This window comes from Spermophilus citellus (genome assembly GCF_964194105.1).
Source record: "Spermophilus citellus genome assembly, chromosome: 7".
NCBI lineage: Eukaryota > Metazoa > Chordata > Mammalia > Rodentia > Sciuridae > Spermophilus > Spermophilus citellus.
The window spans coordinates 94176245-94200126 of record NC_138188.1 but is presented as its reverse complement, the minus strand read 5'-3'; the positions used below and the strand labels follow the sequence as shown (position 1 = coordinate 94200126).

The following is a 23882-nucleotide window of genomic DNA, read 5'->3' as shown; positions in this document are numbered from 1 at the left end:
TTCTTTGTATACTCTGGATATTAGGGCTCTATCTGAAGTGTGAGGAGTAAAAATTTGTTCCCAGGATGTAGGCTCCCTATTTACCTCTCTTATTGTTTCTCTTGCTGAGAAAAAACTTATTAGATCTTTTGGTCACAACAGTGAAAAAGTTGACTAAAACAATGTTTAGGATTTTGAAAATGAATAAAGTGGCATACTATCAACACAAATAATTAGAAAAAAATTAAATAGCAGCCAAATTTATTAAACATACTTAAGCACTAAGTAAATATTGCCATTAAGCAGATGGAAAAAAATGTGTGGCTTGGCTTTGAAATGAACCCTCTCACAACAAACAAAACAAAAAAATACTTAACATAACATTAGAACGTAAGTTTCATGACAGGAAGTTTGGTGTGATTACTGACCACTGTGAATTGATCTTATCTACAGCATCACCTACCTATAACACTGCCAATCACCCACAACACTGAAAAAATTTAAAACTTTTGAACATTATGAAGTATTGGCTAAGACAATAAGTAAAAGGAATTCTGCTAGACTGCTGGTAGGGAGTATAAACCAGTAAAACCACTGAGGAAAACAGTTCAGCAAGATCTAATAAAGTTGAGTATATACACAAATGGACTAGCAATTCTAATTCTATGTATATATACTGAAAAATTTTCTACACATTCTCAAATGGAGACTTGTACAAGAATGTTCATTTGTATCACTAATGTTATAGTTTGAAATTAGATATAACACAAATAGCTGCCAATAGTAGAATGACTATGATGACTACCCATAAAGTTAGAACTATGAAATGAAGTAATAATAAGACTAAATTATATAAACATATAGCTTTAAAATGCATAAAACATAAATTTTCCAAATATATGAAGTTCAAAACTTTTTAAATTATCTTATAAGTAACAATATACTGTGGAATTTATAAAAATGCTGATGAAACAAATTAAAAACAATAGCACAAAACGTAAGAAGATGTTATTTTAAGATTTTTATGCTATATATGATGTAGTATAATATTTAAAAATGGACATGGTAAGTTGAAAATATATATTATAAACCCTGGAAAAATTACTGTGGGGGAAAAGATAAAACTAATAACCAAACCAAGAAAGAAAAACAACAGAAAGAAAAAAACTGAAAACAATAAGATACTAGATTTAAATCCAATCATATAAATAATTAGAAAATTTATGTGGAATAAAAACTCCAGTTTAAAAGGCAGAAAATGTAAGATATCAAAAACAACAACAACAAAAAGCAATACCTATGCCATGTACCAAGAAAACAAAAAATTAACTTAAAATATAATAACATATATATATATATATATACATATATATATATATATATATATATATATATATGAATACAAACACATATGCCACACAAATGATAATCACAAGTATACATATTAAAGAAAATTTTTTAAAAAGGTAAGCCGGAGTACCTAATATCGGACAAAGATTTAAAATAGGATTATTAGCAGAGACAATGAGAATGTTATATAACAGTAAAGAGATAAAATCATCAAGAAACTCTTAAAATGTATATGCAGGATTTAAAAAAAAAAGCTTCAAAATACACAGACAATAGAAAAAGATAAAATAACAACAGCAGCTTCAATATTTCCCTCTAAGGAACTAATAAAGTAAACAAGTAATTATTAATGATATAGAACACTGAAATGAAACTATAAAATACCTTTGTCTAATGTAGAGAATACTCCACATAAAGAGAACAGAATATAGCTTGCAAATGCAAATATAATATTCATAAAAATATGTAATATTATGTCTCATACAGCAAACCCCCACAAATGTAATTAAAAACTATAGAACTAGAAAATATATTCTGCAATCACATAAAATTAAAAGTAGAGACCAGTATGTAGAGAAACAGCTAAAATATTTCCCAAATACTTGGCAATTAAGCAACATTATTTCCAAATAACCATGGTACACACACACAGGAAATTAGAATACATTCTGAATTTAATGACAATAATAATAATCAAAATTTGTAAGTACCAAAATACATGGGACACATTTAAAGCAGTACTTAATATAAATTCAGTTTGTAAAGAAAACTATCTTGAATCAATAATAAAAACTTTCATCTTAAGAAAAAGAAAAGCAAACTAAAAACCCAAACAAGCAGAACAAGGAAATAACAAATAGCAAAAGTCAGTGAAATTGAAAATAAAAATGTGTAAGAGAAAAATCAGTGAAATGAAAACTGACTCTAAAAAGATTAGCACAATTGATAAATCTCTAGTGAAAATGGTCAGGAAAATAAAGACAAAAAAATAAATATTATCAACATCAGAAATGAAAAAGGTGATATATTACTACAGATCCAAACTCTCTGTCCAAAGACATCAGAAAACTGAACCCGTGGAATTACGTCCACTGAAGAAATGAGAGAATACCAGAAGGAAGAGATAGAAAGAGAAGATATCTCTAAATATCTAGCCAAATCTTGACTGCCATTATCCTACACCTGGGTTTGACTAAATGTGGAACAAACCAAAAGCAGTTCAGTTAATGGCAAAAGATCTGGACTGACACTGGAACCATTTTCCAAGGAAAAAAATGTCCACAGTTTACAACCAGCCAAGTGAACTGCCCATCAAAACAAAAGTAAATTACTCACTGGAGAATAATGGAATTCAGAATCTCTACATTTATTATGCATTTACTTGGTACCAACTATATGCAAGGCTTTAAGCTATGTGCTGAGAATATATCAGTAAGATATAGTTCTTGCCCTCACAGATGTTAGAGTCAAAGGGTGAAGATAGGAAGAAAGTGTAATAAATTTGTGAATGTTTTGACAGAAGTAACAGCAATACATGATAGAAATACCTACTTTCATCTAAGTAAGGCTATCCAGTAGTTTTAAATAGGGAAAGTCAAAGAAGCAAAGTACTCCATGCAAGGCCCATAAAATAGTAAAACATTTTTACTTCCAAATAAAAATCTGGACATTTCTTGAGATGGCACACCCAAGAAACTAAAAGAAGCTCAGTATAGTTAATGCACAGTATATAGCTATAAATTCAGCAGAATAACAAGAGATGACACTAGTGAGTTCAGCAGGGTCCAAAATGTTTGAACAGCCAGGCTAAGGAATTTGAATTTAAATTTTAAGAGCAATGAGAAGACTATGAAAGATTTGCTATCACAGAGGTGATGTATTTCAATGTTTATTTTAGAAAAGTCCTACAGACAGCTATGTGAACAACAGTCTAGAGAAAGGCAAGGCTAGGAACAAACCTGTTAAGAAGCTATTTAGAATTCCAAATAAGAAACAACGATAATCTAATTTAGTTAAAGGGGGCAGGCAGGGCAGAAATAAGGAAAAAGTTCCAATATATTAAGAAGTCAAATTGCTAGAGGACTTTTAAGAGTTAAAGAGCAGTGTTGAGAAAAAGATCAAGTGTTCAGTTTGGGGCATGTAGAGTATAGACATTTATGAAAAATAAAAGTAGAGATACTTGGGATGCAGGCAGATAAAAAGGTTAAGATTTTAGGAGAGTTATCTGTGCTAGACAAGATTTGAGTTTCATTAACTCATAAGTGAAAATATTGCCTTTGATATCTATCTGGGTAGACTGAAATGGTATATATGTTTTATACTTTAAATAGAAGAAAAAGAGAATCAGTGAATTTGAAAAACATTATATTGGAATTTTTCATTTTAGTAGCAATTCTCTATACTTCTGTGAATTTTTAGCCTAAAAAATGTGTGTGTGTGTGTGTGTGTGTGTGTGTGTGTGTGTATTCAGCTTTTTAAAATATTTTTTCATCTAAGGAACAGGAAGATTCTAATTGTGAGATAACCTTAGAGGTCTAGATGAGCTTTGAAGAAAGATTATTATCAAACAAACTTAAATGTTAATTGTAAGAAAAAAATGTTTCATTTTCTCAAGAGAAAAGTATCCAAATAATTTATCGTTCCCTGCTTTACAATGTAAATGCATACAGCAGTGAGCACAGAAGGGGGAACAAAAGGCAATTCAATACGACTTTTTCATATATCTAAATACTACCTTAAAACGTAATGGTGTTCTAACAGGTGACATAGCACAGAAGCAGCAACTAAAAACACATACATACTCAGAAAAAAGTAAGAGAAAATTCTCTTTCAAGCTTACCTTGCTCCTAAATTCTCAATGGTTATATATTCATCCTTTCTCACGACTTCAAACTGCAAATGATGGGGAAAAAAAAAAAGTAGCCCTAAAGTAGTTCAGTTTCCAAAATTCTTTAATGTTAGTTCTTAGCCTTAACACTTGAAAAGAGACAATCAGAGTAAAACCATCGTGAATATAAAATAAAGAAAACGTAATTGAAAGGTGAGCAATACATGGTCCTGTTGAAACAACAAATTAGAGTTGCCTTTAAAACAAATTCAACTTTATATCACTGCACAATCTAAATGACAAATTTGAAAAATAAAAATACATATCTGAAGGTAAAGAAGTAAATGAGATTCATTTCTATTCATAATTTGTCATAATATCTATAAGATATTTCATTAATTAAAAATAAAATGTATACCATCTGCGTGTACTGTGACAAGTACTACTATAGGGGTTGCTCTACAGATATTTTCATAGGAAGGTATTTACAGACTATAAGAGTTTCAGAAAGTAAAATTATTTTTAACTTTAGGTAGCACAGAAGTAAATACATTATAATTCTTAGTTGATGATACTTTCCCTCATTCATATGCATATGGCATATTCATCTGTTCTCATGTTTCTGTATCCTTATTTTTTAAATATTTTATTCTTAAAGACCACTTAAATACTACTTCACATGAATAGAAATGGCAAAGAAATATGACTAGGATTCTATTATGATTACAAAATCTGTTTCAAATCAAAAAATATTACTCTTGTAAAGGAAACCAAGAAAAGTTTTAGAAGATACTCACCAAAATTTTAACAATGCCAGGTACATCACATTGTAGCATTCTTACCATGTCACCTGTACATCCTTCCTTCAAACATTTTTTCCCACTAAAACTCTAAAGTTAATAGAAAAAAATAAAAATAAAAATCACTAATGTGCAAATGTGAGTAAATTTAAATAAATAAATAGGTAGAAGCACTTGTTGCCAAATAGTAAACTAACTAGTGAATAAACATTTGGGAATTGTTCAAAGATAATCTATTTCATATCAACAAATACTCTATTTAAGATGTATGGTTTCACTTTCTTTTCTAGTCATTTCTATTTCCAAATCTTTAAAGAGCTATATTACAGCCTAAAATGTATTTGCTGTTCCAAGGAAAGCAACTTTATGTAACATGTTCTAATTGAGGAAGTATAAAAGAATACTGAATGTCTTACTGAATACAGAATTACCAGATACTCAAAGATTCCCGAGAAAATAGAAAAATACAAATGTTGCATCATTCTTTTCTCTGATTCTGACTTTGCCATTATCTCTGGCTTAGTTTTACATTTCTTTTACTTCTCTTTTTAAGATTGAGCAATATTAATGGTCCTAATAACAAAAGAAATTGAAGAAGTATTTAAATACCACTTAAAAATGAATAGTAGTGCCTTATATAATTCTTTGTACAGTTTATAATGTCAGTTCCTCACAACAGCCCTATGAAATAGGTTTACCTTATCCTTACTTTAGAACTTAAAAAAAAAATTGTCTTGGAATGGCTACATTACCAGTCAAATGTAATAAAATTAATAAGTGTCTCAATCTGGAGTTGAACCCATATTTCCCAAGTCTATATCCAGTGTTTTTTTATAATACATCACAATTTATAAGGTTTTCTTACTGTTTGCACAATATAAACCCTACAGAATCAAAATTAAGACCCAACTTATGGTCATTAACTCACTAAAGAAAAATACAGAATTGTGTTATGGAATTCCACTTCAATTTTAGTAGGAAAGAGGAGTATTATATGAGTAGAAACTAAATATAAACAAATCCAAATATTAAAACAAATTTGTCTTTGTTCTCAATGCCTAAAAATATAAATTATCACTGAGCATGGTAGTGCACATCTATAATCCCAGTGCCTTATCTTGGGAGCTGAGGCAGGAGGATCACAGGTTCAAACCAACCTCAACAACTCAGCAAGGCTCTTCAGCAATTTAGTGAGACCCTGTCTCAAAATAAAAAATAGAAAGGGCTGGGAATGTGGCTCAGTAGTTGAGTGCCCCTGGGTTCAAATACCACCCCTCCCCCGAAAAGAAATTATCCTTAAAATTGTATAATTATCCTGTGTATTTATTAAGCAGTTCTACTCTGATTTTATATCCTTTATGTGAATATATGGAACAATATTTCTATTCTTGAGTATAAACATCTAGAGGCAAGAAAATGAATTGTTAGAAATAACTAGGCAAAACAACTAGCAGAATACCTGCTACAAAGAGCTATTTAATAAATAATGATGAGGGATAAAGAATGGTGGGAAGATAAGCATCAGAGAGAAATGAGAAGAAAATGGAGAGAGGAAAAAACAGGGGAAATATACATAGGAAGAAATAAATAGAATAAGGACAAAATGGAAAAGGGAAGAAGAAGTGCTGTAGCAAAGTTTTAAGAAAGAAAAGCAAATATACCTGATCATGTTCACCTGGATATTTTAAATTCTTGAACTTTTTCCAACAAATTTTATGGAAATAAACACAGCAACTTTTACTGCACATTAACTGAAAAAATCCCTTGAAAAAATAAAAGTAAGCAATTGATATGGAAATAAACAGTAATTCATGTAAGTACAAAAAATGCAAACTCCTCAAGTTACTTTTAAAAGTATTTTATCATAATGAGTTTTGCGTGGCATTCAAAATTTACCTACAGAGATCACTGAAGAACTTTACATGTCATTTTTACAATAAAGACAGTTTAAAAAGGGCAATGATTTGAATGTCAATGTAATATTTTCCATATTCTATGTACAATAAAATAATAGAACCCAGAGAGTAACCTCTAACAAGGAAAATACAGTAGATCCCAGATTATCTTCATTTTTACATCTTTTTTTCTTCCAGCTCCAACTCCATACCATTATTCTTTGAATCTCTTTTATATAACCCGTCACTGCACCTCAGATTTGTTCCATAGTGACAGTTCCTGGGTTACTATGTTATCACAGGTATGGATATGTTTGTCCTTCCTATATGCCCTCCCTGGGAACTATAGCCCTGTTTCTCTTTATGTAGGAATTCTGCTTATATTACAAATATTGAAGCTGCATGTCCAGGACTTTATTTTCCCAGGCTTTCCTAGGAAATTTCAGCACCATAGTACCATGTTACCTAACCGAATACAGAACATGCTTTGTTTTGAGAACTCTACCTCACCTAGCCCACTTATCATTCCCTGTCTTTTTTTATCGTAAGGAAATATCTTGGCCTTTTTTTCTCCACCTTCTCCATTTGTTATAAACATTCCTTGCAAGTGAGACTGCAATTATCTTACAGAAGTGGTGTTTGATTTTGCACTGATAATCAATCTTCTTGTCCCATCTTATGATATCACGTAGTTTTATTCTGATTGATTTAGAGAGATCTATCAGAAGTATTCTGATTGTTGAATTTATTCAAGTTAAAACTCAAAGAGTTTCATTCCTCTCCCTTCTAGAAGGCCTACTGAAGTGGTAATGAGAACTTATTTAATATCAAAATTACTGAGGAGGGGCAACTTTTCTCTTTAGTAAAATGCTCCTTAACATTTCTAACTATAAAGTAATAAGAATTTCTAGATCATTTTCACTGTACGATAACAGGAATAATAGTTACAATTTCATAGGTATGTGTTACAAAAATCTTAACAAAAACTAATTACTTTTTAACTAATGTACAGATCGTGAATAATTATTGCTCATTCTGAATTGAAATTCTCAGAGATAATGAAACATCTTCTCAACTGCATGACCATTGTAATTAAGTTAAAACTCTTTTAAAATAATATTTCAGAACATAATGATATAATAATTTCATCTAAGTTAATCTTATAATCACATTAAAATACTCAGTAAATTATTAAATATGGTACCTTGTAATTGGTGTTCTTTAAAATGTCAGCTTCACAAGATCGTTCACAATCTAGATAACTACAAATGGTCTGTTTCATTATATTACTTTCAGTTGTCTTTATAAAATTATTGAGAAGATCCTAGATTTCAAAATAAAAAATATTCTCATGAATAACGATAAATTAAAATAAAAATACTTCCAAAGTTTTCCTTAAGTAATGTGTCCGTATCATATCCCCTTTTGAAGGATTTGCATTTTAAAAATAGTTAGAGAACGTATTTCCTACATGAAAAGTAAACAAAACTGTAAATACTTAATTTTACAGAGTGATAGAAACATGGAGAAAGGAGAAAAATATATGTTTGAAGCTATATTTCTTTTTTCCATCTAACCTATAGTAAAACACTTGGCATGTTCCTATCAAGAATTACTTGCTTAAGAAATTTTATATATATATATATAATATATACATATATTTATAGATAGATAGATAGATAAAATATATATAAAATGTATCTCAATATCAGAATTGGGCCCTAGGACACTGGCAAAAGTACAGTACAAAAATATGCTTTCAACTGCCAAGGTTACAACTTGAAATACAATTTCTAATTTTAAAATTGCTGATAAGTGAAAAACACATTATCAGGTCTTAACTAATAAGGTCATAAACACTTATCCTTTAGAGGGATAGTATTAGAACATTTCAAATAGTATTACTTCTAATTTTCTGAGAGCATATGATTATTTCATGAATATCAATCATTCAGGAAGATAAAGCTGAAAATCTTTGCAAGAAGGTAAAATGACAAAATATAATATTAGAAATTCTGTATCTAATTAGAAATATTATTTAATGGGTTAAATATACAGAGTATGTGAATAATAAGCAGAAATAAGAGAAAACTAAAAAGAAATAAGAGAAAATTAAAAAGAAATTATCAGATACATAAATCAAGAAAATGTTTCAGAACCAAAAACATAAGTTCAGAACACTGGGGATACACAAGATATCCTTCAAAAATCCTCAGAAAGAAAATGGAAAGAAGACAATGCAACAGGTCACATGTAAAAGGCTGAAAACCAGAATGACATCAGATTTCTCAAAAGTAATACTAGAATCTAGAAGATAACAGAAAAACATTTATAAAAAATGAAGTAAAATTATTTTCAACCTATAGTTCTATGACCAGATATAAGTAAAGTGTACAAAAGATAAATTATTTTGAGACTTAAAGTTCTTTAAAAATTTACTTCCTAAGAAAGCACTCTTCTATGGAAAGCTGCTGCAGGAGGTGCAACACCAAAACCAGGAGCAAAGTAGAAAGAGAAAACTTGAGTTCTGACACATGAAAGATTCTACACAGGAGAGAAGTAAAGGAAATCCCTAGGATAAGGACAATTTAATAAAAATTTAAAACTACTAGTAAGATGGAAGCTGTTGTGTGTTTGTGTATGTGCGTAAGAGTCAAAGAGATGTATTTTGTATAAGAGGGCTAACCCCTTATAATGGAAAGTCAAAATAAAACCTAAAATGGACAATTTTTTTTTAAATAGCAGTACTTTCTTTGAAAAATATGTCAAAGAAAATGACTAAAAACTTAGAAGGAGTCAAATATAGGGAGCAGGAATTGTAGTTAGAGATGGCAGAGCAAGAACTCTTAAGTCTTTTTGTCAAACTGCATATATTGTATTACATTGCATAATATAAAAATTCACGGAACATAATCTGGATAATATAGAAAATTATTCTAAAAGAAGGAAAAACAAACAGTAAAGATTATGCTGGGAATGCTTTAGAGTGATATAGTTTAATACCTAAAAAGTATACAAAATTATTGCTAATTAATAATTCAAAGTTAAACTTCATATGTTTATCATGACAATGCCAAAGGCCATTTATGAAGTCTATTGTTAAGTGAAAAAGGTATATTAAAATATTCCATTGTAGACTGGAAATGTAGCTCAGGTACAGTGCTTGCTTAGCATGTGTGAGACCTTGGGTGTACACAGATACACACACACCCACAGTGACTGGGATTTTTTGATTACTTCTTTCAGTTGTTAACTTTTGTCCTATATATTTTGGGACTATATTACTAGGTATATATAAATTTTGAATTGTTATAGTTTCCAGGATAATCTAATCTCATTTTTTTTAAATGAAATGTCCCTGTTTAGTTTAAGGAATATTTTTGGCCTTAAAGACAACTAAAATATAAGGCTACAAAAAGGTTTAAAGGTAGAAGCTTGGAAAAACACATTCCATTCAAACATTAACCAGGAGAAACCTGGTATAGCTATTTTCATACTAAGTAAATTAAAAAGAGACCTACATGGCTTTGAATAAAAATTACCCAAAAGAAAAAGAATAAAATTTTGGGGGACTGGGACTCTTATACTGTCTTAAGACTATAAGCTGGCACAATTTCCTGAAACAGCATATAGGAATATATTATCAACAACTTTACAAGTGTGTAAACACTTGTTTTACAATTCAAACTTAGAAAATTTATTCTAAGGGAATGATATGAGAAATATGCAAAGATCACTTTATATTAAGAGTTAAAAATCGAAACGTCTAGAACAAACTAAATGTTTAATAGCAGGGAATGGTTAAGTAAATTAAAGTAGAACTGCAAAAATCATATTATATAAGAATCTAATTACTAGAAAATTAAAACACTATAAATTTCCAGGCTACAAATATATGTATATAATATAGCAATTTAGCAAAAATAAAGGTATAAAAAAAATAAAGGGTATGTGTTTATATGCATATGTATATATGTGAATAGACATAAATGAAAATGTTAACAATTGTTTTTCCACTGAACAAATACATGTGAATTTAACTTTTATCTTTGGATAGTTTTACATTTTCCAAGTTTTCTGAACAAAGCATTAAGTGCATTATGAATTAAATTAGGTAACAAAAAATAAATAATTAGAAAAAAACAATGCCATCTATTACATTTGGTTCTATTCATGAAGTACTAGACTAGTACGGATATTAACTTTCCTGTTGTGGAAAATGCTGCTACTCTGTACTTGATGAATCATACTTACATTACATATAGAATAGATAATGAAATCAAAGTTGTTTCTTAAAAGGTAATTTTCAATAAAAGAGGGTGCTTGCCATAGAATATAATGTAGTTTTTAAATAAAATTTACCAAACATGATTCCAATTAGTGAAATGAAATGTTATTCCTAAATAATTTCTTACTTTAAAAGTTGTAGGTAAATCTCCATCTTCTGTAGGATCTATGTCAAACCAATGATCACTTGTATCTCCTATTTCTTGTAAGCTTTTATGAAATTCTAGCAGTCCTCCATTATATCTGTAAGGCATTTTAAAATAGGTTAGTTTGAATGAAACTCTAATACTGTATAGTTTAAAAATGACATAACAAGTTATCAAGTTTGTGTGGTAAGTAGGGTTGTAATAACCTCTGTCATGCAAATTCTAGGATTCTCACCTGTGGAAGATTGGGCTGAAATATAGATAGAAGGGGAGGCAATGGATTATGTAGTGGCTCAAGCTTTAACAGTATGGGAGCCAGAGTAAATAAAGAGGTTAGCTTTGTTAACTGGATGGCTTTTGTTAACTCTCTTGTAGGCCCTGAAGAAAGAGACAGATACTGGTCAGCCAATTATTATCCCAGAATATACTGTGAAAGCCAGAAGGCTCTAAGGTAGCATTTAAAGAGACTTTCACCTTCTGTATCCATAAAGATAATTTGTGCTAAAAGGGCCAGATTTTAATCCTAAAATGGAATAAACTGCAAATAAGACCTAATATATAAGCCTCTACAGACTGCAGCTATCAACTAAGTACACTATAAAACTAGAAGACAGAAACATTTAAAGAATTCTCACCTCCTCTAGAGATAAGGGCAGACTATGCTGCAAATAAGGCCTGGGATTTAGTTACAAGGGTAGAACTAAAAAAAAAAAAAAAAAAAAAAAAAAAAAGATCAAATGCATAGCCACAACAGGACTACTTTGCTAGGTCAGGGCTTTTGTGGGGAATGAGAGGATTCTGCAAAATCTAAAATGAGGATATTTAATGGAATGTGCTCAGAAACTCTGACTCTCTAAATTCTAACTGAATCATCCAACTAGCAAAGACCATTTTTTTTTTGTTAAAAGACAACAGCCTCCTTTAACTTAGAAACTATACAAAAACACAAGAGACACAAGTCTCAAAGGATGATGCCCTTCCTTCTCAAGATCTTCCTCAACCTATAGTCACTGCCTTCAGACTAGTATGTCTAGGATCAAATATAAAAGGGTCCAAAAGGGAATAAAAGGGTCTCGGGAATAAAAAGCTTATTCTAAGAATTGCAGAACCTACAGGTATGCATATTTAAGCAACAACAAGTGTGGGAGTAGATCTCAAGAAAGCAAAGCCAATGGGCTGGATAGAGGATTGTATACTGATATGGGACAACTCTTACAGAATTTAAAATTTACTTTCCTAGCAAGGATACCTGAAGCCAGTCCTGACATGCTGCTGAGAGGCTCCTAAAAATCTGAATGATGGCCTATAGTAAATGAAGAAGAAATGCCAAGCATTTTTTGGCAGATTACTGAAAGAGTCAGGAGGCTTGTGGAGGTCAGAATGTTAGAATGGACTTAACCTGGGCTATGGCTGTGGCTCAGTGATAATAGCACTTGCCTAGCATGCATGAGGCCCTGGGTTCAATCCCCAGCACATATCTCTCTCTGTTTCTCTCTCTCCCCTCAAACTCTGGCCCCCACACACCCACACACAATAAAAAAATCCAGAAAGAACCTGTTATTAGATAATGTTCATGGAAAGGCTCAGAGAGAAGACATTAGTTTCATTAATGCAGGAAAAAAGATAGAGTTAAGAAAAGCACTAGTGCCTTGAGAAACTCAGTGGTGGTTGTCCTCTATAATGATGCTGCCATACAACTGTGTTTTCTATTAATAGATGGTCTAGAAAATAGATTTCCTCCTTTGCCCATCAGTAAAGAGAATAAAAAGTAGTTTGCATTCTAAGGGAAAGACACCAGTACATATTCTTTGTCTTGTCTTAGACTACAGTTAATTCTTACATTCTGTCACAATATAGGCTGAAAAGATTCTGATCATCTTTAAATTCTGAAAAGCATAACACTAGCCCACTACATTGATGGCATCATGCTAATCAGACATAGTAAGTAGGAAGTGAGAAGTCTACTGGATACACCAGTGAAAAACAGGTATGTCAGTGAGTAGTAGATAAACCTTATATAGAACCCAAAACTACCACACAGGAGACACTTTTAGGAACCCAATTATTTGGCCTAGTCCCTTACAAGGGTTTGCTTAAGTAAACTCCCTAATTCATCTCTCGGATCTCATCGGACCACAATTTCCTCAGTGGAGACTTCTGGTTCTCAGAACCAAATTGGAGTTCCAGTAAAGACTTAGACTGTTCATTATGTTTTCCTTCATAGCCCTTCACCATTTATCACATTTCATAATTGAATATTTTATAACTGTATTTAATTAAGGTCTATATCTTTCACCATACTGTCAGTTACATGAAAATAAGACCATTTTAAACTACTATACTCTTAATACCTAGCGCAATTTCTAGAATACGACAGATGCTTAGTAAATAAAATGAATGAAAGATGCTACAAAAGCAAAAGATATCCATATAGGAAGTAAACAGATAATCTATATAGTTTCCTTTGTACAATTTCACTTTCCAAAAAACATGTAAACATTTAAAACATTCCCCAAACTTAGCACTTGTACCCTTTCAATTCTTTACAAGTTTACTTATATTTTGACAACATTATTTTAAGTCAATGGTAACATTAATAACTACAACCACTGTTCATTTATTAAGTATTGTATTTTTTGTGTCTTGGGCACTGTTCATCACCTATAACGTCCTTATGAGGTGAACACTATATTATTTCTAGTTTAGAGATAAGAAAAAAACGATAGGCCTTAACAACATTAAGTTTCTTAGGGTGATAGAAAATGCATCTGAATGCAAGTTTGTCAGCCTCCAAAGCTAATGTCAAAGTCAGAGTTCCTCTTATTGTCATGGTGTGTTAAGTTTGGTATTTAATATTCTCAAGTATATTAAATAAATTATTTTCTATAGGAAAAGATGAAGACAGAACAAAGCAGTATGAGTTCACAAAGTTATGATGCCTGACGTACTGTGTAAATGTCATTTCCATTTCACAAATTAAAAGTTGATGATGCTGAAAGATCTAGCCACTATTTAAAATCTTTACCTCTTCTGTGCACATCGAAGTAAACCACGTCCAAAATAAACTAAACACATAAAGTTTTCACAAATTTCATTTTCTTGAATTACCATCTTCATCACCAGAAATTTATTCTCAGCTTCTGTATAATCCTGTAGTGACATAAAACTGGTTTGGCTGATGTGAAAAGAATTTCGTTCTTTTATAATAAACAATTATTTCCCAAACTGGAGAAATTAGGCATTTTTGAGGATGATCCAATCATTCCACTTATTTACAGCTTCAATCTTACCATCTATGTATATGATCACAAAGACAATGCATTCAGAACTTAAAATATTTATGAATGAATACAATATCTCTAATCATAACATATTTATCCAGTGTTTCAAAGTGAAAGTTATATAACAATTTTTGTATTTGAAATTGGAAAATATTACTAGTCAAAATAAGTGTTTTTCTGATCACTACTAGAGCATAATTCTCTGTCATTCTTAATGTTTCCTTCTAATTATAGCAGAATTCTAATTTTTCAAACTGGAAAGAAGTGACTCATTGACCATAGATATAATCTCATTTGGGAAAGCAACAGATAGATCATAAGTAATATAGATTTGGAGGTAAAGCTCAGGATCAATTCCAAAAGATGCTTTAGCTATAAATAATAAAACAGGTATAATAGCAATGGTCTGGAAAAAGCAAGCAGAAAAAATCCTTCAAAGCCTTACAAATGTTCTCTAGTACATCAGACAGAATGATAATTAGTATTACATGAAATTATTTAAAATAGAAATGTCCTCAGTTTTTATACTTAAAAAAATTCTACTTCACCTAATAAGTCATATTTATACGTTTATGATATCATGTAAAAAATACCCATTTAGGAAAAAAAAGTGAAAGAAATCTCGAGGCTGCAAAGAAAACATTAAAAATCAGTGAAAAAAAAGAAAATGTAAGTTTGAAAGAAACTTTAGAAATTTTCTAGTTAACTCCCCAATTTTTATTTATTTGCACTTTATTTAACAAAAAATTTTGCGGTAGAACTCATATTTTACAAAAGGGGTAAGATTAAGAACATAGAGTTTAAGGCATATTAGCAAATGAAGTAAAATGTGCTTTACAAGTTAAAGCAGCAAAACAATTTTCTATTTTACACAAATGGTAAGCATCTAAAAAAATCACTTTAAAAAAAGTAAAATTAGGGCAGTGTAAATACATGTCAAAAAAGGCACTGAAAGGTTTCAATTTCTAGAGAAGTTTTAAAAGTCAGCATTTTAATTTGCTAAAATAAAGTTAACATAATGGGCAAATAACACATACTACATACCTCTTTCTTTCCTCTTTCAGTGAGTGCTACTCCATATAAAAACAGTAATGTCAAATAATAACCAATATTAATTTGGTATGCCTGCAAAGAAAAAAAAATATATGTTAATTGGTTAAACAGACCAAGCTACTTCTTGGTATACAAGTTTAATTAAATATCCTTGGCCTACTTAATAATTATGAAAAATGTTAAGAATTATTATTTTGTCAATTATATAATCAAAACTATAGAGTATGCATGTTTAGATCAATTTGATAATTTGATTTAAGAAGAGAAATTTTAAAAAATAAAAGCAAATGTAATTCATTATATTAAATTTTTTAAAAATTCTATATTTTATGTATCAAGAATACTTTAGGAAATAATATAATAATGAACAGGCAAGTATCTACCACCCATCTGAAAAAAATTCCATCATCTCTGACATCAAAATCCTTTACTCTCCACATTTGGTTTTGTTTTAAAAATATAAAAATAAAGCTTATAATTTCTTCAGTGAAAAATTTTAAATGTGTGGATATTTACTTCATTTAAATACCATTTACTCAAAATTACAGAGATGGAGACAGATTAAGGATAAGGGAAGGAAGCGAGGTAGAAGGGAAAGGTATAACTACAAAGGTAGCATGAACTGACTATGATAATGATTATGCAAATACACACTTGTGATAAAATGTCACAGAACTATACATGCCTGTGCATAAAATAATCAACATAGCTGGCATGATACTAATATTCTTATTAAGGCCTGCCTACAAGGTTGATCCTTAGCTTTTGTATTGGAACTTGGGTTTCATTTTTTTCCCCCACTATTTTCTAGCTGTTGAAGGTGGCTTGCTGTGCTTCAATTGTTTGAACTGAAATTTATGATGATAATGAGATTTATGCTGAAAATCTGTGAATGTTTTTTTTCTGGTAATTTGAAATTTTGATACATACCAGGCAAAGGATCCCTCAGATAACCAACCAATAAAAACGTGGAACACTTGAATGTCTAATGGACTACCCCTGGCAGAAGCAATACAGATGTTGCTACATCTGAGAGGGAAGAGGGAGAGCATACAATGCCCTGAGTACACACAGGAGAAAACACAGGGAAACCTACAGATAGATTCCTTGAGATTCTATCTGTGTCTTTTCCCCTTGTGATCTGTTATAGATCTTTACTACAACAGTGTAATAAATCTTTCGCAATTAGTACAATATGCTGACTCTAGTCCTTGTAGCAAGTCTCTGAACATGAGTGAAGGTGTCTTAAAGACCAGTGACAGAACATTATCATAATACTGTAAATTTTCTGGTTTTAATAATGTACTGTAGTCATGTTGGAAGTAATAACTATTGGAAGTAAACTGGCTAAAGGATACACTAAGATCTCCTTTTATTACACAGTTAGAACATTTGTGAATCTATAATTATCTTGAGAACTGTTTGCTAATCTTGTTCCCATAATGTGCTGTCCCTCAACTGCCAAACTGCAGAATGTACTCCCTCACCCAGTTGTAGGCAAACCGCCCACTCGCTCCGACCCGTCAATGAACTTCCCTCCCTGCCCTCTCCAAGAAAAGTATATAAGCTCTGCTTAAGCTATTCTCAGGGCTCTCTCTCTTTGCTCTATTCAAGTGAGCTCTGAGCCCCAGCATGCTGGACCCCAAATAAACCCCTTGCTGTTGCATGAGACAGTCTCTTGGTGGTCTCTTCCTCCGACGCTCGCCCGACCTTTACAATGTTGGAAGTAATAACTATTGGAAGTAAACTGGCTAAAGGATACACTAAGATCTCCTTTTATTACACAGTTAGAACATTTGTGAATCTATAATTATCTTAAAATGAAAAGTTAAAACAATTATCTGTGGAGAAAAATATTTTTCATTCTATTTATGAGGGCTAATTTTATCTGTCAACTGGACAAGCTACAGGCGGCCCATATTAAACATTAATTCTAGGTGTGTCTGCGAGGGTGTATTCAGAGAGATTGGCCTTTGAATTGATAGACTTAGTATCTGATTACCCTCCACACATGGGTAGGCATCTTTCAATTCACTGAGGGTCTGAATAGAACAAAAGGCCAAAGAAGGAAGAAGTCACCATTTTTGCTTCTTGTATACTTGTCTAAGGAAGGATATTGAATCTTATTTTCTGCTCTTGGACTATGATTTATACTACTGGCTCCCCTGGTTCTGAGTTTCCAGCTGTAGATGTATGTATGTGTACACACACACACACACACACACACACACACACACACACACACACAGATATAATACACATTCTTTCTTCATAATAAATCATATATATGTGTATATACATATTTTGGTGTGTGTGTATATATATTGCCGCAGTCTGGCTGGGCACAATTCAGGAGCCACTTGTCAAAAGAAACTAACTTTATTTTTAGAACTACAAACGCCAAACAAAACAGCTCCTCAGGAAAAAACCCTCAGAGCCCAACTGCCACCACCGGCTTCCCACAAGCCTCTCACCCACACAAGCCTCACTACCTCCCACAATCCTCCTGCTCTTGAGGCCGATTGGCTGGGTCGCGTGGGCGGAGCCAAGGAAGTCCCACAATGAGCAGCTCCATGGTCTGAAAGGGCAGGGAAACAGCCCAATGAACATCACCGCAGAGGAGCCAATCAGCTAGATGTTGCTGGGCCGCTGTGAGCCAATCATCAGCCGGCAGCTGGAAGTTTGCTGGGGCCCCTTTGGCTGTGGCTCTCAACAATATATAACAAACTAGTTCTGTTTCTCTGAAGACCTTTAAGTCCACTACTCTTACACTCTATACTGACTGAAGAGTACAACTGTACTCTATACAACTGTCATGTGAAGTGTTCTAATGGGGGTTGCCTCATACCATAAGCAAGTTTTTTCCAGGTATAAGGATGATTAACATCCATTAAGATATAAACTTCCTTTTTATGTTGATCTAACAGTATTCCCTCACCCTAGCACACTTCTTATGACCAACTGTATGTATCTGTGAGACAAATGAAGAGAATTAGAAGTTTGGCTTCAAAAAGTTGTGGAAACAGATGTCGTGTTTGTTTTCAATGGACTAAATAAGTTTACAAACTTCCTGTACTTTCTAACTGGTTTTCACCTTAAAATTCCCATCTCTGAAGAGTCAGTACAATGTCATAGTTGAGAGCATAGACTCTGAAGCCAACACTATATGGATTGTATACTAACTCCACTACTTACTACCTGGAAATTAGCAAGTTATTTAACCTTTATGCCTCGGTTTCCTAAACTAAAAAATGGGAATAATAATTACAAAGAGTAGATAAACTAATTTTTACAAAGTGCTCAGAAAACTGGCTATCATGTATTAAACACTAAATAAATGTGGTTATCATTTTGCAATTTTTTTAAAAAATCAGCTTTGTACAACAGTCTATGCCTCATGCAATTCTAAATAAAAACATTTTTGAGAACAAGATGCAGAATTGTGGTAATACTGTAATCAGAAGGCAAAAAACTCCAGAAATTTCAAAAGCAGCATATTTATGACTGTTGGGACCTCTGCGGACCACGGAAGTACAATTGCTGGGGAAAAAGAAATCCCCAGTCTTGTGATTCTGGTTTTGTGATTCTCCATGTACATGACAGTTAGAGCTTGAGAAATGGCTTCCATATACGTGCCTGAACGGCCCCAAGATATGGCTTCCGCAAACACAAAGAATAACTCCCCAGCAACGGGGCACACATATCTAATGGGGTATTGTTTCTGCAACTAGGGTAACGGGGCTCTGTTTCTGTAACTAGGGTAACGGGGCTCTGTTTCTGCAACTAAGGTAACAGGGATCTGTTTCTGTAACTGGGGTGCCTAGGCTACCCCAATCTGGGGGACTCTCCGATCTCTGATTGGCCCCTGCCTTTGCCCCCACCTCCCTTCTCCTCTCTCTATATAAGTCCTCTCCCTCCACAATAAACTGAGTTGCTGCGCCATCTCGGCTGACTCAACTCCCAACTCGGTGTGATTTTTGCCAGGCAGGGTGGTAGGCCGGGTCGCAACACTCACCCTCTTGCTCAGCCCGGAGACACTCACTAGCTGGTCTAGTGATTCTCCTCAACCTCCGTCGGAGGGCAGTCCAAAATATGACCTTATCTCTGCCCTTTTTTCCCTATCTTATACCAGTTAGCAAAGATGATTTGAAGTACTAGAACCAAATGGCTACAGATGTGACTGGCATCTACACTCAACCCCTGCAACCCAGTGCTGCCTCTTACAAACAAAGTGGTCTTGCTCCTCCTTGATGGTCTTCAAGGACAAGGAGAAAAATTTGGATATAGCAGTATGTTTGATCATAACATTAAAAGTCAGCTCACAAGTGCTACCAAGAGAGGGAACTCTTCCATTTCCTAGTTCTGTTCAAGATTCATCTTTGAAAAAACTTGGACAATGTTCATTATATACTGTTATACTTCATTGATTGTCAATCTGATTAGCAAGCAGCAGTAGATACACATCCTAGGGATACCAAGATGCAAACTTCCTTTTCTTTGGATTCTTTTTTGAATACATCTAGAACCTCTTTATTTCTGCAAGTATTCTGCAAAAACTAAATAAGGATTAATGTTTAACCCCTTTGTACATCCTTATAATATGGAATATTTTATTTTAGGACTATCTTTTATGGCATTTAAACAGTACTTTTTGAAGATAACCATAATCTATCTTTCTACATATATGCAGAATTCAGTTTACTTTACAGATCCAAGTTATGCCAAAAATTGATTTTTTATTTTATTGTCCTTTTATTATTATTATTGTTAGTAGTAGTAGTAATGGTAGTAGTAGTAAAGTAAACTGGTGAAATTAATGGAGGATACCAGGGATTGAACTCAGGTGACAAACTCAAAACAGTTTTTTGGTAGAGAAGAGAGCTATAATAAGTTCATTATAGAGATGCAGTCACATATGGAAGTAAGATAAAGGAAGGAAATAAGATGTGTAAAACTTGTTCTTATCATGTATTACCTTAGAATATTGTCCAGTGCTTGCTGTTGTCCTTTATTATCATGAGGGGTTGGTTCCAGGACCCTACCCCTTCTAGAGATGCTGTATCTCTTACATATAATGATAGACTATTGGGCTGAGGTTGTAGCTCAGTGCTTGAGTGCTTGCCCAGCATGTGTGAGGCACTGGGATTCATCCTCAGCACATCTAAACATAAATAAATAAAAAAGGTATGGTGTCCATCTACACTAAAAAAAGCTTTTAAAAATGATAGAGTATTTGCATGTAATCTACTAAAATCCTCCCACATATTATAAATCACCTTTAGATTACTTATAATATCAAATACAATGTAAATGCTACAAAATTAGTTATTATGCACTATTGTTTAAGGGATAATGATATGATTAAAAAGTATGTGCATATTAAATACAGATACAACTATTATAGGCCTAACTATCTTTTTGGTGTGTAGTTGGTTAAATTCAGATCTATTGAACCTGTGACTATGGATGACTAACTGTACGTCTTTTTTGTGACATTCCCCCAAATGCTTTCTTTGTACAGTCTGCTTTGGTCCACTTCATCTGCAGTTTTTTTTTTATTTAGTCTGTTTCTATCACTTAAGTGATAGCCTTGAAAAATCAATTTTGTGAGGTAATTCTAAATTCCTGACTTGTTAATATGGGCATATAAGTCAAGTAGGGATATTACATTGAGACAATGGGACAATAAATTTTTTTGAGGCTCTGAAAAAAATAAATGCTGTCCAAGTTCCATTATTTCAAGGAATATACTTACAGTATAATTAGTAGCTTGAATGTTCCTAAGTGCTGTTTCCAATTGTGTTATCAAAAAACGTAAAGTTAAAGCAGGAACAATTTCCTCCCCATTCTGGCTATTTGCTGCAACTTCTCTCTGAAAAATAGGTTAGTTGAGAATTTCTTTAAGTTAGAACAAATACCTATAGATATTTATATTATACCAATAATACATGCTCACTATAGAAAAATTGGAACAGATAAAGATGGTTTTCAAAAAATCTACAACACCCAGGTATACTCATGTTTGTTAATTATAAGTAGTTGATGAATCTCGTTTGTAACTATTTCCTATAAACACTAAAAGCAAGAGGTTGGCAACATCAACTCCTACTTCAGAGTAGAAGAAGTAATCCTACTTTACTCTCATTATTTCTCTTCACAAGTATAGGTAAAATCTTCTTTCCAGCCCTGAATCTGTGGTAAATAGAAACTATGGCAGTACTACCAAAAATTAGGGCAAGCATTTTATACCAAATTAGAGGAAATGAGCTAATATGCACTTTTGTTTTCTACCTACTTTGTTATTCACATAGATAAAATTAAAGAACTATGTCTTTTCTGTGTGCTGATTCCTCAAAGTTGTACCCTCAAATGCTTTAAATTACATTGTATTTAATGATGTATATAACCTGTGAAAAATTTAATCTATAATTTCTTTGTATGTGTGTGTGTGCCTGTGTGTTACTGAGGATTGAACCCAGGGACACACACAGGCTAGGCAAGTGCTCTACTACTGAACTACATCCCCAGCCCTAATCTACACTTTGTAAACTTGGTTTCCAGTATATAATACTTTCCTTCTTTTCTCCTAACTAACTAGATACTGTATTTCAGTCTCCCCAGGAGATGACTCAATAAATCTCTTTTGTTATCAACACACATTCCCTAAAGTAATCCACTGTTATATTTTAAAATATTATCTACAAACTGATAGTTTCCGAATTTATTTTTCTAGTCCACAATTGTCACCTGAATTACAGACTCATATATTCAACTATTTACTCAATATTATTTCTTGAATTTGAATAGGCATATAAAACATAACACTAAAGTTATACCTCTGTCAAATGGGCTAGGTAATTTCAGATCAATCCTCCTGATGAGAATGACTAAAAATGCTAAATAAAATATGAAAATCACTGAAAGCAATGGAATGCCATAACGGCATTGAAAATCTCTGAAGCCAACATGCAGGAGAGGTGGAAGACCCAAAGTCATGAGATAGACTTAGAACCACTTTTCTAAAGTAACTGCCAAATTCACTTGTGGCTAAGATGCCAGGCAGAGCTCTCAGGAGATAGGCAGAGTTAGAGAAAAATTAGAGTGCACGGCAGGGACTCTAGTAAACACCTTGTTCTTTTGTTTTGGTTCTAATAAAAGCAGACTATAATTAAAAGACCTGAATGCAAGTAGTTTATTTGGGAGGTAGAGAATAATGGTTAGAAAGGGGAAAATGATGAGAAGGAAAAGCAAGCTTTTAATAAAGCACAATGGGCAACTGGGGTTCATATAACAGCGACACTCTGGACTCTTGAAAAATAAAAGCCTAAGATTTACTTGACTAAAGGGGAAATGGAAAAGGAGTATTTATATAATAACTTCTAATTTATGTCATAACTTCTAATACATTGATTGAGTGCTTTTGGGTGGGGGGATTAATAAGAACTTCCGAAATGCCAGATGTACAAGCATTCAGCAGTTTTAAACAGGCCTTGAGGCATAGATGTAGATATTAAAACACAACTGACCAGAGCATACTGAAAAGATAGTGTTTCAAGAATATGTGCGAGGCACTGACAACAGACCCTTTCTCATGAAACAGAAGTAAGTTTAGAATTATTCCAATCCTTGGGTGAATTACTTAAATCTAACAGAAAAGCAAATAAGCTAAGACTAGGGGAAAATTAGAGTGCATGGCTTATCAAAGAGAAGGGACTTCCACCTCTCCTGCATGTTGGCTTCAGAGATTTTCAGTGCTATTATGGCTTTCCATTGCTTTCAGTGATTTTCATATTTTTAAGTACTGTTTTTAGTTGTAGATGGACACAATACATTTATTTTATTTGTTTCTATTTTTATGTGCTGTGGGGATCGAACCCAGTGTCTTATGCATGCACTCTACCACTAAGCCACAATCCTGCCCCTGATTTTCATATTTTGTTTAGCATTTTTAGTCATTCTCAATGGGAAAATTGATCTAAAATTACCTAGCCTATTTGATAGAGATGATAACTTCAGTGTTATGTTTTATATGCCTAATCAAAATCAAGAAATAATGTTGAATAAATGGTGGATAAATCTGTAATTCAGGTGATAATTCTGGACTAGAAAATATGCAGATTTTTCCTGTTTTCTAGTTCTTCACAGGAAGTTGTTTTGAAACAACTCAGGCAACTACTGCAAGTAGCAGAATTCACTGTCATCTTTTCAATGATTATGGAATTTGTATTGATATTTATTTTTATTTGTGACTACTTGGATTATTC

General features: G+C 32.5%; 1 protein-coding gene across 6 annotated transcripts in view; it reads right to left on the bottom strand.

Annotated features, from left to right (window-relative positions):
* DZIP3 (DAZ interacting zinc finger protein 3) overlaps positions 1-23882 on the bottom strand; it is a 91954-nt gene that overhangs the window by 47840 nt on the left and 20232 nt on the right. For all 6 annotated transcript variants that reach the window (XM_081301621.1, XM_081301620.1, XM_081301622.1 and 3 more), the window contains 8 exons: positions 21374-21490; positions 15610-15690; positions 14310-14434; positions 11267-11381; positions 8056-8175; positions 6618-6719; positions 4954-5046; positions 4169-4221 (listed from right to left, as the gene is read on the bottom strand). In XM_081301621.1, coding sequence (XP_081157747.1) covers positions 4169-4221; positions 4954-5046; positions 6618-6719; positions 8056-8175; positions 11267-11381; positions 14310-14434; positions 15610-15690; positions 21374-21490 — 806 coding nt within the window. The remainder of the gene's footprint in view (positions 1-4168; positions 4222-4953; positions 5047-6617; positions 6720-8055; positions 8176-11266; positions 11382-14309; positions 14435-15609; positions 15691-21373; positions 21491-23882) is intronic.